General features: G+C 41.5%; 2 protein-coding genes across 3 annotated transcripts in view; one reads left to right on the top strand and one right to left on the bottom strand.

The window, feature by feature from the left end:
* The first annotated feature begins 3,511 nt into the window (after nt 1-3,511).
* LOC311102921 (GTP cyclohydrolase 1 feedback regulatory protein-like) lies at nt 3,512-7,608 on the top strand. 2 transcript variants are annotated; one of them, XM_084144408.1, is made up of 3 exons: nt 3,512-3,646; nt 6,224-6,318; nt 6,708-7,608. In XM_084144408.1, the coding sequence occupies exons 1-3, from the start codon at nt 3,611-3,613 to the stop codon at nt 6,835-6,837; spliced, it is 261 nt and encodes an 86-aa protein (XP_084000534.1). In that variant the 5' UTR covers nt 3,512-3,610; the 3' UTR covers nt 6,838-7,608. The 2 variants fall into 2 exon arrangements, with proteins under 2 accessions (XP_084000534.1, XP_084000535.1); XM_084144409.1 differs by lacking the exon at nt 3,512-3,646 and adding an exon at nt 5,817-6,105.
* A 2,424-nt stretch (nt 7,609-10,032) lies between these two features.
* LOC311103059 (dnaJ homolog subfamily C member 17-like) overlaps nt 10,033-17,971 on the bottom strand; it is a 49,786-nt gene continuing 41,847 nt past the window's right edge. The window contains exon 11 of the mRNA XM_084144582.1: nt 10,033-10,457. Coding sequence (XP_084000708.1) covers nt 10,338-10,457 — 120 coding nt within the window. The 3' untranslated portion in view covers nt 10,033-10,337. The remainder of the gene's footprint in view (nt 10,458-17,971) is intronic.

Below are 17,971 nucleotides of genomic sequence, written 5' to 3'. Positions count from 1 at the left end.
ATGTCTCAATAAATTGATTTTCCCATGCCATCAAGTAACAGTTCATTTCTATTCCAGCTACAATAAACTTGCTTTTAGTTATGAATTATGACAAACACTGAATCGAGCTGACGCTAATGTCATGTGGAGTTTAAGGAAAGACTGTAGCTTTGGCTACACCATGATCTATCCCTATGCAACTGGAGGTTTGCCTGCTTATGTTCTCTCAGAACTGAATCTCTTATCTTGCAGCTGGATGCTTATTGCTGACTATTTGATTTCTCTTTCTGTAAGCACTTAGTGTACATCTTCCATGTCCTTAGCTGTCTCATATAATTCATCCAGCCCACAAAATACTTCCATGATTTAAACAGATCCCTTTTGCAGCTAGGTCTAGTATGATACCTTCATCTCTGGTCCCCACGCACTGATCCACACAGCAAATAAATCCCTCAGCCATTTGCTTCATGCATTGCTCAGTGGGATACTGGGGCCTCATAAGTATCATGTGAAAAGTTCTCCCTCTGTCCAAAGGTACATCTTGTGAGATGTCAGGGTGAAGCCAATCAAATAAAGAGAACTGTTAAACTCATCCAAAATAGTACTATTCCTCCATGTCTCATAGACTGGTGAACAATGAACAGTGATAGCTTCTGAAAGAAACAACAAATAAAATAAAATGTATTTATAAAGCCCTTTTTACATGAGCAGACATCACAAAGTGCTATACATAAACCCAGCCTAAAACCCCAAACAGCAAGCAATGCAGATGTAGAATCATTAATTTGGGTTCGGTCCATACTAAGGGTAGGTTAGGAAACTATAGAAAGTGCTTCCTATATCCAATCCTTGTGACTTTCCATTTGGTGGTGTCATATGGTTCAAGGCAAAGCAGGAATTTGAAAGAGCATTCTAATAAGCATTTATTACAATCGTTTTACATAGCAATAACAGTGTAAAGATAAATACAATGCCATTATCCAAAAACGAATAAAAACCGCACACTAGAAACGTCAGGCGGCCGACTATCGACCGATTGTCATTGCAATGTCTTATGTATAAATCACACTTCTGCAAAGGACAAGCATGTGTATTTTAGATTTTTGTGGCAGGAAACATAAATGTGTCTTTTGCAACCATAGAGTAGACACACATTTAGAAACTGGCACTGTAGGTGGCAGGACGTAGCAAGCCAAAAAGTTGTGAAATATGGGTTTCCTCTGCATTCAGCAAAGAAACATAATTGAGTGTGTGTGAGTGAGTGAGTGAGTGAGAATGTGTGTGTGAGTTTATGGTATTCATAAAGATGGACTGAGCTACTGCTGTTTTGATAAATGAAATTCCCTATTGCTGAAGCACTGTGGGGCCAAGGGCAGCCTCACATTTCCCCATCATGTGGCAGTATGTGTTCTCTTCTTACTGCTGTCTGTGGGGAAGTACTCTTCAGACAGTAAATCATATATATTCACTCATCACTGCTTCTCAGTGGTGAGAAGGTGAAGGAGAGACCCTAGTCAAAGCAGTAAACTGCTTCCTATGGCTGGGTAGGCTGCTCTAAGGATGAGCCCTGCTGTCCCTCCAGGTCACAGTAAAGGTGACCCAGGGCTCTAATAATGCACAGCAGAAGAGCTAGATCAGGAAGTCCCTCAGAGAACCACAGGATGTTCAGAGGGCCCCAGGAACACATTCTAAGAGAGTGTTTTTTTTGGCAGGATGAGTCTTTCATTTGTTTTTGGACTACAACAGCGACAGCCCAACAGGTTTCCTGTTTTCCTTCGCGAATCAAGTCTCCTCTGCTCTTCAGGGGGCGATAAAAAGACGAAAAATAAACTTTCTGGGAAACCACCTTTCCTTATTAACACTATTACTAATTTGAAACTTTCACAGAAACATGTATCATCTTGAATGTTCTTTCATTGCAAACTCATTCATTCTATTATTCTATTCTATACATTTCTGAATAGTTGTGTGTACATTGCTGCGTGATTAAATCAACTCTACCACTTGCGCAGATGAGTGGGTAAGAATAAGCTTACTGGTGGCATTGGTCTACAAAGCCAGCAGGTGGCAATCTTCTCACCAAACCTCCCACCTGTGTCAATGGGAATGAGTAGCCTGTAGTTATCAGCTTGGGTTAGGGTTAGTATGCACTGTGTAATACAGTGTAGAAAACATTATTTGATAAAGACATCAATTAAGTTTGAGGCAGTCATATTATTTAACAGCACGGTTATAATTTGTCAGTGATATATCATACGTGACACATGCTGTTAAAATTGAGTTCCAAGAAATGTATAAAATCGCAAAACAACATGTCACATCTTTCTAATTTGTTTTTCACAATAACAACAGCCAAAACCCCATTTAAATCTGGTTCACACCCTTTAATCTCTTCCCATCAGAGCAATATCAAGCTGTGACCACACTATAAATTACCAGCCCTACTGAGCATGACATGCAAAGCCAAACCAATTGTCTGTCAAGTCCTCTTTGACATCAAAAGGACATTACATTCATATTGCATATTTTATCAATCCATTGTTGTTTGGCTATAGGTTGTCTTTCATTTCCCCCACAGCCTTACAAGACTAATCCAAATGAGATTTTGCTGCTCTGAAAGAAAAAATAATAAATCTCAGAAAAGGAAATTAGAGTTCTAGACAGTAAAAATATGGTTGAGTACTGCATGCAGACAAAATCACAGTGTAGGCTGTGTAGTAACATGTTGATTAGGATTGTATAGTAGCACGTTGATGTATAAAAACTAAAAAGACAATATAATAGACTAATATTTAGGACCTGTAAATACTGTCATCATTCATCAATACAGTGAGGATACTGAAAGGAGCTAAATATATCTTTGGAGTAGGCTATAGATAAAGGTAATGAGTTTGACTATGGAAAGGTGAAAGTTCATGTTTCCCAATATCACAAAGCAAAAAAATCAGGAGACACATCAGAAAAACAAAAGAACTCGGTCAACCGCTTAGAAATTTGACAGACAAGGTTTTTATTTTAGTTATGCGAGCCAACTTACTTGTTGCCTAAAGAAGCTCTTCATATATGAAACCTCTAAGATTGCTACACATCCATGTTTTGGCTGAAACCACAGTGGACATAATGTACCGTTTCAAAGCCACATAACGAACTGAGAAAAAACATGAACATGCCATTCTGATTGCAAGATGACCAGAGTTCACTTCCCTGATAACATCTCCATGAAATGTAAACAAACCTATATCTTTAAATAAATAGTGCTGCTACATTTATGATTGCCCCTGATTTAATAGGTCTAACAAAAAGCCTTAAATATGACATCAGATATGCTTTTAATATAAAGCATGTTCACATTCAATCCAGTTTGTCATGTAAAATAGGTTTCATTGCGTGTCTAAATGAATAGCTTTAACACTTTATTTCGCTTCAATTTTGGACAAGCGCGCACACTGTGCATACACCAGCTTTGTTGACAGCTGCTGCGAGTGAGAGCTGTGATTGGTCCGTTGCGATGGGGGTTTCCGCATTCGCTGTCAGTGCGAGCGCAACTTGGAAAGGGGACTGTCGCGTCTCTGAAGTAACCGTCTAATCATCCATTCCCGGGTGACTACCCGTTAAAAGGTTGAGATCCACGATGCCCTATGTGCTCGTTAGTACTCAGATCCGGCTGGTTAGTATTCCTCTCCTCGTCATGTCATACAGTATGCATGCTTGTAGTTGACGCACGCAATGTTAGACTCGAAATGTTTTGTAATGGCAGGCTATGGCTCTGCAACAATGTAGCCGATTTGGACATTTGTCGCTTATCACATGTCAACCTATGTCCTGTTATGCAACATTGTAACATTTACAAACGTGGAAGCAAAACAAATAGCCTACAAACTACAGGGCATAGCAGGTCGCTTCTGGTTTATGGTGTTTTTTTAAATACTGTGCCCCAAATGAAAAACACATGTTCACTGTTCAGTCAGATATATAGGCCTATTTATGTGCATATTGGGTCCATTGTTTTTGAGATTGTGGATGGCCTGCCATGCATTTGGGCCCTATAAAATCTGCGATGCGGAGAATCCAGACATTAAAACTGTATTCAACAATATTCAAACATGTATTGAAATGTAATTAATTTGCACAAGTTTATTATAAGAAAGACATGGACAGAATGCATCAGTGTTTTGTATTTCTTGCAAGTTTTTAAAGAGGCAACGGCATGAGAATGCCCTGTGTCTGTGGGCCCTTTCGAGTGGATCACTCGTCAAGTAGTTGGAGTGGATCACTCTTGTTAAGTCACGCCTTTCAAAGTGTATTGCAGGTTTTCAAAATTGTCCTACTAGCGACTACACGTCGTCGACAGCATGAACTTTATAAAAATAATTTGATCAAAGGTCATTTCGTTTTTGATAAAGTCGCTGCACTTGCTTTACATTTGAAATTTTACGTAATTTAGCAGACGCTCTTATCCAGAGCGACTTACAGTAGTGAGTGCATACATTTTCATTTTTTTTCTTTCATTCTGGTCCCCCTTGGGAGCCAGACGTGTATAGCGGGAACAGAAATGTTGGTGACCCACAACCCTGGCGTTGCAAGCGCCATGCTCTACCAACTGAGCTACACGGGACTGCTTCTCACCAACTGCACCTTGCAGCCATCACCTGCATTGTGGGAGGCACTATTTGTCAACACTCTTTGCACAATTCTAAAGCTACAGGGGGATACAAAGGAAAGTGATATTTAAGACCTCTCTATAACCAATTCATTGTTTTCAGTTTGTGAGTGTGTGGTATGGGGGTATAGAAAAGTTTATTTCTACATTTATGATGAAAAACTTGTATAAACAATAGCAGCTATGTTGACACTGCCAAGTATGAACCTTGCTGTTAGAAAACCACTATAGTGTCAGACTTTCGGCTGTCGCAGACAGGGCCTTAACAGGGTTTGAGTTGGAAAAAAAACTGTTAAAAATGCTATTTGGAGAACAGCAAAAGCAAGCAAAAATTACCCCAGCCATTATCACCTTGGCTGCCTTAAGTTAATTCACCTCAATCGATTTTAGCTATACAATTATAATGTTATACCTCTGAAAGGGGGGAAATATGATACATTATTCACACCAAAAACGTATGACATTTTTAGAATTGTATTGTTTGCATTTTAATGTAGGCCTATAGGGAAGATAGGCCATGGAGATGTTCAAACATCTTTTTTTTTACAGATTTTCTCAGGGGACCCCACATGGGGAGCCACATACTAACATCTCTCTCTGTCTCCTCTGCCTTCTCCTGCATGCATTGCAGCCTGCCTCAGCCTCACCACTGAGCGCCACATCACTGTAATAATATAATAGCATAATATATGCCATTTAGCAGACGTTTATCCAAAGCGACTTACAGTCTCCATAGCCTACTCTCTGTAAAGCAAAGTTATTATGAGAACATAGTAGCGTATTTTTTGCTCCTGCTGAGGTAGACTCCGTTTAACGTTAGCTTCTTACTTCATCCTTCTAGCTGGCCGGAGTCTTTCAACGTTACGGCAACAGAAGTCTCTGCCGGCAGATAGCCACCTGACTGACAGTTGTGCACTCATTCTCCGAGAGTCGTTTTTTGTTTTGTTTGCTGGGATGTCTGTAGGCACCGCAGTCGGCAGGACGGTTTTAAAATGGCCTTTTGTCCAGCATCTCGCAAACACACTGTCAGCATCGTCTCTAGTTGCCTACTTGAGCCGCCTCAGAGCTGGGGTAGTTTGTGCCGCGAGAGGGCGGAGTTAACCGTTTGAGAGTGGTGAATGTGCTCCCAAAAAGGCAAATCCAGAAGGCAAATCCGGAAGACGCAGGCGAACATAACGAACTACCCACTGTTCATGATTCCACTCGTTCGCAGAGGCTGGCGCGATTAGAACTTAGTCAGATAATGAATATAAGCATTCTGCGCTTTTATTAACATTGGGAGCAATATTTAATTGTTGACCCGTAATTTATTTTCTTTATCGTTTACAAAATATTTTTGTATTCTTATTTTTTGGGGGGGGAAATTACAGAGGTCTGGACCTCGGTGTCCTCATATGTAGTTACGGCCATGGTCACAAATATCTAATTAATGAACGAAATATGAAAATGTATTGAGGCTGATGCAGGTGAGCTAGGATAGAAAGTGATCCTCAGGCCAACAAGGACATCTCTCTTTAGTATGTCTGCCACACTGAATGCTGTAAAAAAGAGACATAGTGGCAATAATGTAGTGTTCTTTTTCAGGAGACTGGGCCAACCATGGTAGGAGATGAATACTCTGACCCAGTCATAATGAACTACCTGGGCGCCAGGAAAACCACCATGCTGGGGAACAATTTGTGAGTGTTCAGTATGTCACTGGTGACTCCATCCTTACTGTCAGGAAATGGCTCTTACTTTCATAGCCCAAGATCATGACAAACATTTGAGTCAATCACAGAGCCATGGAACAATGGTGTGAAAGTAAAATTGTACCAGAGCAGAAGGGAGACTGCTGTTCTGTAGTTTGAGAAGAGACCAGCAGAGCTGATGGAACACAGAACAGGGAAGTGTTGTCGTTGCAGATCTGCCACAAGTGCTTTTGGGAAATGAACCAAGGTGTTGAGGGAATAATCACAAAAACACAATCCTGGCTCATTGAGCTGAGTCCTCCTGCGTGTTAGCACTCCAGACAGAGTTAACAATGAGTTTTACATTTGTGAAAAACAAAGCTTTGTGCCTCTTGCAGCTCGGAGTACCATGTGGACGACTCTCCGCGGTTGGTGTTGGACAAGCTGGAGAAGATTGGCTTCCGTGTGGTGACGATGACGGGCGTGGGACAGACGCTGGTGTGGTGCATGCACAAGGAGACAGACTGAGTTACCTGACTGGGGTTCAACACACTAAGAGTGTCCCCTCCTGGGCCACGGGCACAAGGTAGTGATGGTAGTGTCCTCCGTCCAATGAGGGGCCACAGAGACAAAACCTATACTATACATATTACATTACAAATCAAGGCGGAGGATTCTATACATTAATTCTGCTACTGTTCTCTCAGTAATGTAATGGTCCTTTCTACCTTCTAGGGGAGCAAAGTACAGAATTTTAGATAAGGAGCTATTCTCAAGACCTTAAAATTAGTGCATTTGTATAATGGCGCTACTTGTCAAAAATCATTTGTACTCCCGTTCAAACTCACTCCAATGTTTTGGAGCAGATACCAAATAGATATGTGAGTAGTGGCTTGTTCATAATCTATCATACCAATGGGTTTACAGACTTCTGAGAAATAGAGGACAATCTCAAGAAAAGTACATTCCAGAAAGAATTTCAGCTCAAATGTCCAAGATTAATTTTCCCTGAGTGTAGAGTATAGTTCATGTCATTGCAACTTGTAACTATCTGTAACTGAATCTGAATGTCAAGTGTGAGATGAATCAGTTTCAAAGTTTATTTTACTTTGCCTTTAGGCCAAGCAAATATTTACCTTTTACTTTTACCAGCATACAAACATTCATTTATCCTGACTCCAACAGGGCACACAATCTATTCCATTAGATTAGAGCTATTGATGTAGTTTTCTTGTCATTGGTGATATAAATTAATGAGATGCATGTGAGGAAATTATAATAAAGGTGACTATTATTTGATGTCATTTGTATCTGATTTGTTCCGAGGTACGTCTCAACTCTCGAGGAGGTACAGTATACTAAAAGGACAGGTTTGAAGTCTGATCTCCCTGTCTGCCATCTGTCAGTATACTATGGTTAGCATTACATTTGTTGGATAAATGAGATACTCTTTCCTAAGAAAAGAAAGCTCTGTAAATGAGCCATCAGAAAAGTGCCTTCTTGCCTCAGGCCCAGGAGAAATATGGCGTGTCTGCAGCGTTTAGGTGGTTTCTGAGACTCAAAGTGGGCCAGTCAAAGCTCAGTACACAAGGCGAGGTTAGAGTCAGGTTGGGTCCTGTGAGTGTGACGAGCGCTGCAGGAGGCCTGTCCGAGGCCTGGTGGAGACAGTGTGAGCCAGCCCTTCTGCTGCTGCTGGGTGGTTTCATTAGAGGCTCATTTGCAGCTCCTGGGCTGCCAGCACATGTCTGAGGCTAACCCCAGACCACTGAGCCTTCACCAGACCTGCTGCCTCTGCCGTGATTTGGCCACCATTTACACCCAAATATCAAAAGGGTGCCTAATTTTTCCATGCGGGCCCGACTGTGGCTGTTCCAGGTTCCACTGGCGTCTGAGGAGCTGCCAGCTTCCACACAGACAGAGAATCTGAGGAAGAGGAGGAGGAGAGGATGCTGTGAAGATGCCGCCGGGGGCTTCTCCTGTTGATTGGATGGACTTTGTTGGGACGCCATGTCTTCCCATTTAATTTGCACGCAGCACAATCTACTGGCACAGGGCACGGTCAGGATGTGTTTCTGGAAGGGGAACTGTAATTGTATTTCCTCTGTTGTAATTTGGACTCTGGACTCTGAATGTTTTGTCTTTTTTTCTCTCCGGGATATGAAAGGCGGGATATGAAAGGCAGACCGTCAAATGCATAAACAGAACCATCTGATGAGTGTATATTGCAGTAGGAGAGGAGGGGGAACAGAGCAGCGTAGGGACCAGATGGCTCACACCACACCGTGCCACACCACAGCTGGTTGTTATGTAAGAGAGCTGCGGCAGGCCGGGAGTGCCGGGAAGATGGATCACTGGGATGGACCGACCGCCCGGCTCCTAAATAACACGATGACAGGAGGAAACGCCACAGCCCCACAAATTGAGACACCATTACACCATAGTCCCCCGAAGGACAATAAAATACATCTATTTTGCTTTTGGATGTTCGACAGAGAGAGGAGACTGTTACAAAACCCTGTTTCCCCATCAGAGTGACTACAGTCTGGCTCAGTGTGACATGTCCTGACCAGAGCTCCCAGCAGTAGCCTGTCACATCAAGAGACCTCTTCCTCCATTTAACAGCCTCTATTGGGAAACTCATCTGAAATTGGAACTGCAACAATCAGGGAAGAGAGCAACTCAGTGCAATGGTCATGATACTGTATGAGCATATCGTTCATGAATGCCAATGATGTACAGAAATGACACGTTATTGATTTTAGGGACTGAAGTTGGTTTCACTGCCTTAGGTTGGCCAACCAGTCATTCAATGACCTCTTCAGTGTTCAGGTACTTTCGAGGCACTTAATAGTATTTACTATAGCACAACCCCTAAACATGATGTGACAAAGGAAACATAAGGGTGAATACTAAATACAACAGTACAGTTTACAGCCTTGAAGTTGAACAGTACTGTACATGGGGCCTCTGTAAATTGGTGCAAAGCCTTAGATATAGAAAATCCAAGGAACAAACATCATAACCACCGCTACTATAAAGGGCCTCTAGAGTATATTCCCTTTTCATCACGTGAGCCCACAAGAATTCCCATAAAACCTGCCTACAGTCCTACCACTCCAATCCCAGGATAATTGCCGGTTAAACACGGAACAGCCATGACTTTCCCATGTTCTGATCACATTGTCGTGGTTTGGACTGTTGGAAGACTCAACTAATTTCACAGACACAACAAAAATGAACGACTTCAAATTGCATTCAAGGGAAATGACTCAATCTCTTGGCTGCAAAGATATGGTAATGAAAAAACTTTTCACAGTTAAAAAGAGAGTGATACTGACAGATGAAAATTACATGATTGCAGCATTTAGATCTGGTCTAGTAGTGTTGGATGGCCCATCTCTTTGGGTTCTTTTGCAATACATTACGAGAACATCCCTTCATAGTATAAACTTCTCTTGTTCCCCTGTTCGTCTTAGAAGTGGTTTGGATGAAAAAGTACACTGGTTGAGATTACATTACAGTAGTAGCTGGCAACATATAATATAATATATGCCATTTAGCAGACGCTTTTATCCAAAGCGACTTACAGTCATGCGTGCATACATTTTCCATATGGGTGGCCCTGCGAATCGAACCCACAATCCTGGCAGTGCAAGCACCATGCTCTACCAACAGAGCCATACTGGTAATAATTCAGTGAATGACACAACGAGAAAAAACAAATTCTGTAAATGAGATGTTTATTCAACAGATAATTTATTAAAAACTATGAGATGTGCTTTATGAAACTAAAACATCAGGTGTGTAGTAGAGTTGGGTTGTGGCTGGGCAGAGCTGGACTGGGGCCAGGATTCATTCAAAGGCTTGTTAAAGCGCTGTGCACTGCACTACGGACAAGGCGCCTTTTCAAGGCAATTTCCCCAGACGTTCGCAATGCTGTCGACTCAAATGGAAATTACCTTTAAATGTCAAGCACTGTGGGCTTATAGACAACACACCTTGGATTGAATCCCGGCCTGGGCCTGGTACTAGGCTGCATCCTCTTCATCCTCTCTCTGCATCTCCTCTATAAGCCTCTGTCTCTCTGCTGCCTGTCTCATCTTCATCAGCACCACGCTCTCGTAGTCACGCTCGCTGCTCAGGGCGCCCTGCAGGGTGAGACACACACAGACACAGTCAGATCAACACAGGGACAGGCAGGTAGACGAAGGACAGGTACAAAGCATTTTCAACCTGTGATCCTTGTTTGTGTTTATTATTATTATTATTATTATTATTATTATTATTATTATTATTATTATTATTATTATTATTCTTAAATATATATTTCCCTTTATTACTTTCCAACCCCACCACCCCTTCCCTAATTTGAGTAAACTAGTGAACAACAACGCTTAGGCCTCTACTTCCAGCTTATACATACTATACTTATACATACTATATATACACCTTATGGACATTTACAATAATTCTACCTTGCTTGTTTTTACTCCTGAACTTCCTCTACCCTCAACCTCTCCGATCATTTTCATGATGCCCATCCGGTTTGCTTCTATATGCCATATATTTCTAACTGTACTCTTTCACAAAAGCTCTCAACCTATAACCTATATACTTATTATGGACACAGTATGCTTTACATTTGTTATCTTGTTGTTGTTAGTTGTTATTAGTCCCTTCCTTTAGCTCCATTCAACACCTCCCATCTATCTCTTAACACCATCCATATTGGATTTCTATTTGCCATATATTTTTCAACTGTACTGTGATGTTTCACAAAAGTTCTGAACCCTTCTATTCTCATTGTTTCTACAGATTGTACATTGAAAATAAACATTTTTGCTAAAAGTATTATTATATTATTGATCGATTGACTATGACTTTTCAGATCACCCAGTAGTGCTATCTGCAGGGTTAGCTCCAGGTAAATATTGCAATCCTTCAGCCATTCCTGGACCTTTGTCCAAAAACAAGCTACAAATGGACAGTACCAAAACAAATGATCTAATGATTCTGTCTCCTTGCAGCAAAATCTGCAGAGCTGGGAAGATTGTATCCCCCATATAAGTAACATTCTATTGGTAGCAAGAATGTTGTATAATAATTTAAATGGAAAAATTATAAGTTTTGAATCCGGCGTCGTTTTGCGTATCAGTTCATAAACACTATGCCATGGAATCGGTACGTAAAAAATCTCTTCCCAACTATTTTGCAATCAATATGGGACGGCTGTCAATCCTTTGGTCCTTAAATGAAACTGGTATACTTTTTTATTTATCACAATTTTCTTTAACCAATTATGTTCTTTAATACAGGGCCGACAGACAAGTTCCTTACTTTTTCCCCCTTCCACTTTCCTCTTCCATTTTTGCGGTAATGATGCAATTATTTGGTTGTAATTTTGGGTAGAGCAGACATTTCCATATGTTTTTGTTAGCTGCATGTGTGACATAACTCCACCAGTCCTACCGATGATATCATTTACGAAGATTATACCTTTTAAAAACATTTTTTCAAAGAATTATTGTTTTTTATCAATTAGTATATTTGAGTTTAACCACAATATTTGTTGCATTATTTGTTCTGTCGTTTCTGGAGGATTAAATTGAAATTGCAACCAACTTTCTATGGCTTGTTTTATAAATAGTGATATGTGGGAGATGATTTCCTTTTCAAATAACTGAAAGTGAGAGGTTGTAATCTGAATAAAGGGAAATAGGCCATTCTTGAACATGGGGTAAGACAATCTTACTAATTTGATAGAGAACCAGTTCCGATTTAAGTATAACTTTTGTATGACTGAAGCTTTTAGTGATAGGTCTAATGCTTTAATATTTAATCATTTCTGTCCTCCGAATTCATAGTCACAATATAAATAGGCCCGTTTAATTTTGTCTGGCTTGCCGTTCCAAATAAAATGGAATATTTGTTTCTCATATAATTTAAAAACTGTTCGCTAGGCAAGACCATTAGAAAATAGGTAAACTGGGATAATACTAAAGAGTTAATCAGGGTGATTTTTCCACAAATAGACAGGTATTTACCTTTCCATGGTAGCAAGATTTTATCTATTTTTGCTAACTTTCTATAAAAATGTATTGGAGTGAGATCATTTATTTCATTTGGGATATGTATTCCGAGTATATCCACATCACCATCAGACCCATTGTATTGGTAAACTACATGGTAATGTAACATTTTAATTTTTTTGTGATCCAATACGTAATATAGTACATTTATCATAATTAGATTGTAATCCAGAAACCTGTGATCCTTACCATGGTCATTTAAAAGGCTTTACTTTAGTTACCAGTGTAAAACGTTCAAAATGAAGAAGCAAACCATCTGCTAAGCCATTGCATTAATAATGGGAAAACACAGGTAAGACCACAAATGCAAAACCACAAGCTCTACATGTTACATAAGTGTAGAAAATGATAACACTGTCACTGCTGCTGTCTGTGTATCTGTTTGTTGTCACACAGGACCAGAGACGAGAGAACTGCTTCAGACATACACGGAGTGTACAAAACATTAAGAACACCTTCCTAATATTAATATTAACATCCCCCCTTTTTGCCCTCAGAACAGCCTTAATTTGTCAGGGCATGGACTCTACAAGGTGTCGAAAGCGTTCCACAGGGATGCTGGCCCATGTTGACTCCAATGCTTCCCACAGTTGTGTCAAGTTGGCTGGATGTCCTTTGGGTGCTGGACTATTCTTGATACACATGGGATACTGTAGGGCGTGAAAAACCCAGCAGCGTTGCAGTTCTTGACACAAACCGGTGCGCCTGGCACCTATTACCATACCCCGTTCAAAGGCACTTAAATATTTTGTCTTGCCCATTCACCCTCTGAATGGCACACATACACAATACATGTCTCAATTGTCTCAAGGCTTAAAAATCCTTCTTTAACCTGTCTCCTCCCCTTCATCTACACTGATTGAAGTGGATTTAACAAGTGACATCAATAAGGGATCATAGCTTACACCTGGTCAGTCTATGTCATGGAAAGAGCAGGTGTTCGTAATGTTTTGTACACTCAGTGTACGTCCGAGTCTCAGTTACAAATAGGATGACAGCGGGTTAGAAAGCATGAGACAGCCCGGAGGAAGTTTGACAAAATAATTCCGCTGCCTGAGGTCAGTAAGCCCAAAATGAGGGCTGGGATGGTGCCTGCCTGTGTGGTCGTGGTTTTCCCCCCGTGTGATTGCTTTGAAGGGCTGGGGTGGGAGAGCTGCACAGGGATTCCCTTACTGAGGGGAATTAGAGAGGCCAGAGTGAGCCAGCCACCGGCTAATGGCTAATCAGCCGGGCTGGAAAAGACGCCTGCTAGCCTCAGCTCAGCCTGCACACCAGCCCTGTGAGGTCACACACACAGAGAGAGAAAGAGAGACACACACATACACACACACACACACTCGGTACCGGTACTCCTTGTATATAGTCTCGTTGTTGTTTTATTGTGTTACTATTAAACTTTTCTTTGTTGCTAGTTTTCCTTACTTTTTAACTCTGCATTGTTGGGAAAGGGCTCATAAGTAAGCATTTCACGGTCAAGTCTACACCTGTTGTATTTGATTTGATTTTGGGATTTGACACAGAGACACGCACTGGGACACACACACACACACACACACACACACACTGTCACAGGGATGCCTAGGCTGCACAGTTAGCACTAGGTGAAGACACACACTTTAAAACACACAAACACGCAAGTATGCAAAGACACACACTTATGCATGTACAGTTGAAGTCGGAAGTTTACATACACCTTAGCCGAATACATTTAAACTCAGTTTTTCAAAATTCCTGACATTTAATCCTAGTAAAAATTCCCTGGTTTAGGTCAGTTAGGATCACCACTTTATTTTAAGAATGTGAAATGTCAGAATAATAGTAGAGAGAATGACTTATTTCAGCTTTTACTTCTTTCATCACATTCCCAGTGGGTCAGAAGTTTACATACGCTCAATTAGTATTTGGTAGCATTGCCTTTAAATTGTTTAACTTGGTTCAAACGTTTTGGGTAGCCTTCCACAAGCTTCCCACAATAAGTTGGGTGAATTTTGGCCCATTCCTCCTGACAGAGCTGGTGTAACTTAGTCAGGTTTGTAGGCCTCCTTGCTCGCACACGCTTTTTCAGTTCTGCCCACAAATCTTCTATAGGCTTGAGGTCAGGGCTTTGTGATGGGCACTCCAATACCTTGACTTTGTTGTCCTAAAGCCATTTTGCCACAACTTTTGAAGTATGCTTGGGGTCATTGTCCATTTCTCCTCCAAACATAATGATGGTCATTATGGCCAAACTGTTCTATTTTTGTTTCATCAGACCAGAGGACATTTCTCCAAAAAGTACGATCTTTGTCCCCATGTGCAGTTGCAAACCGTAGTCTGGCTTTTTTATGGCCGTTTTGGAGCAATGGCTTCTTCCTTGCTGAGCGGCCTTTCAGGTTATGTCGATATAGGATTCGTTTTACTGTGGATATAGATACTTTTGTACCCGTTTCCTCCAGCATCTTCACAAGGTCCTTTGCTGTTGTTCTGGGATTGATTTGCACTTTTCGCACCAAAGTACGTTCATCTCTAGGAGACAGAACGCGTCTCCTTCCTGAGCGGTATGACAGCTGCGTGGTCCCATGGTGTTTATACTTGCGTACTATTGTTTGTACAGATTAACGTGGTACCTTCAGGCGTTTGGAAATTGCTCCCAAGGATGAACCAGACTTGTGGAGGTCTACAATTCTTTTTCTGAGGTCTTGGCTGATTTCTTTTGATTTTTCCAAGATGTCAAGCAAAGAGGCACTGAGTTTGAAGGTAGGCCTTGAAATACATCCCCAGGTACACCTCCAATTGACTCAAATAATGTCAATTAGCCTATCAGAAGCTTCTAAGACCATGACATCATTTTCTGGAATTTTCCAAGCTGTTTAAAGACACTGTCAACTTAGTGTATGTAAACTTCTGACCCACTGGAATTGTGATACAGTGAATTATAAGTGAAATAATCTGTCTGCAAACAATTGTTGGAAAAATTACTTGTGTCATGCACAAAGTAGATGTCCTAACCGACTTGCCAAATCTATAGTTTCTTAAAAAGACATTTGTGGAGTGGTGAAAAACAAGTTTTAATTACTCCAACCTAAGTGTATGTAAACTTCCGACTTCAACTGTATAAACACACACACAGTCAGTCAGTCACACACACTGCCTCTAATCCTGACATGGAGGGGGAAGGAGGCTCAGTGTCCACAGAATAAACCTTTGTTTTAAAGGATTAGATCGAGGAAGTCTGCTGTGCCAAGGAAGTATCTCCTTAAGACAGTGAGGGGAGAGAAGAGAGGGAGTGTGTGTGGATGAGTGAGAGTGGGAGACAGAAGAGAAAAGGGGAGAGAGACAGAAAGTGAAATGAGAGGAAGAGAATGAGGGAGGGTCAGAGTGGCTCGGTGAGGTAAACCATCTGGAAGAGATCACTGGGACTCCAGCATCCACCCGTGTGTGGGAGAGAAAGAGGGGAAGGAAGATCGAAGGAGAGAAAGAGGGATGGTGTGGGGAGGCAGGCTCCCTCTCCCTGCTGTTGGATAGAGTGCTGTGATTATCATTCCAGTAATGTGAGATCAAGTCCTTGTCTATGATGTAACTATGAAATATCACGCAAGCTCAATTAACTGTTGCATCTTCAATTAAACAAAACAAAGGGTGTAACTGTGGGCCAGAGGAAATGCAGTTCCCCCTCTTCCACCCATCATACATCCATACACCTCTACTCCACACTGACCTCTACTGGCCACTCTCTGAAACACTCATATGAAAAACTAGGCCTATATGACAGAGTGATATGGTCTCCATTGATTTCCCATGTATGGTCAATAGAGATTCTAGTGGTTCCCTTCCCATGTAGAGGTGAGCTCGGAACACAAACAGGTGCCTATGAGTGGTATGGTGCCATTCTCTAGCTGAGAGCTGTTCCCTTGCCTGGGGGCTTACACTCAACGTACATGTTTAGCCTGTGCATCACACTGTAACCAAACACTTGGGGAGATGCGTTTGTGTGTACAAGTGTGTGTGTACGAGTGTGTGTGTGGGCCGGAGGGAGTCTAGGGAAACCTCAGAAGCCAAACAATGGGGCCCACAACAAAGCCAGGAGAAGAGGACATGGCCAGCACAGAGACAGGATGGGAAATACACACACACTGCTCCGCTCCTCGCTCACTTGCTTGCTTAGGCCGGACTTACAGCGCTGATGTCATTCACGGTCCGGGCCTCCCAACAGCACCACACAACCTGACCCCAGGCCAGCTGTGACATCATCACCATACGCCAGGCAGGGCGGTGAGTTAGTGTGCGCCACTGGAGGCGGCAGGCCATGCTGCAGGTGGCCAGGCAGTGTGTTCCCCCCACAGACCACAGGATCTGCTCTACATTAGACCCACCTGTCTCTCTCCATGTGTGTGTGTGTGTGTGTGTGTGTGTGTGTGTGTGTGTGTGTGTGTGTGTCTATGTGCGTCTTGAGTTACACAGTTCTCTCACTTTTGTTGATAAGAAAGGAGAAGGAAAAGTGGTATCTGATCTGGCAGATGATCACAGAAGGACTGATATGAAAACATAGCAGTATCATCTAAGGGTATTCATTCCTTTAACCTACTGTGGGGTAGAAATTAGGGTTCTCAAGAGAAAGAGACTTCACACTCATTTTCTCCTCCTCCTAAATCTCTCTCTCTCTCCAGCTCATGACAGATGTGTACCTCCCGGGGCTGTGAGGACCTGATGATGTCATTAAAGGCCCAACGCAGCCATTTCTATATCAATATCAATACTTATGGGTTACAATTAAGTAAGGCTACTACTACGTTAGACATTTTCTCATTTGACAAAATCACATGTTTTTGTTTATTAGTTTCACACACATCCATGTGCTTTTATTGTAAAAATATAAATGAGGTCCTTACAACATGCAAGTTTATCATACTTTAAAAAATAAAATAAAGAATAGCCTTATGGATTTGTCAAATAGCAGTCATGTAGGCGATCATTGTCATCACTTCTTGGTGGCACCACTGCTAAAGCGGTTGACTCACAATTGATAGTGCACTTTAACCCCTCGTAGCAAGCTTCTTTGTAGAGGAAAAAAAACTTCACTGCCGTTCCTTGATGCTCGATTCAAAACGTGTTTGATGAAGTGGATGATTATAATAATGCATAGCCTATAATCTGTTGTAGCCCTACATTTAGGTGTACACGTCCATGTAATATAGCCTATGCGTTATGATTATTAGGCAATAACTAATGTGAGATTCAAACCCTTGCCACATTTGCGGCAATTACGTCGACTAGGCACTTTACACAGAGAGCAATTTGACCAGTCAGTCAAATACACTTTGATGATAGTTGCTTTGATAATCAGAACATGGTGTTGGACATCCATGAAAAAGTGCTGGAACACATCCAACTAATTCAATGATTTGAATTGGCTGATGAACTTGTGCCAGGATATAATCCGTGCAACCTGTTGAAGTTAGCATAGGACTAACTTGTACCATGTTATCTGATGGGAACAGCTACAATTTAGCGTTCGGTCACATGCAAGTAAATCAACGCTTTTCATTGGATGATACGCATTTTGTGCGTGAGAACCCAATTAACTTTAAATGCTT

The sequence above is a fragment of the Coregonus lavaretus genome, assembly GCF_964263955.1.
Source record: "Coregonus lavaretus genome assembly, chromosome: 27".
In the NCBI taxonomy this organism is placed as follows: Eukaryota; Metazoa; Chordata; class Actinopteri; order Salmoniformes; family Salmonidae; genus Coregonus; species Coregonus lavaretus.
The sequence above is the reverse complement of the archived record's forward strand: the minus strand, read 5'-3'. Positions and strand labels throughout refer to the sequence as shown.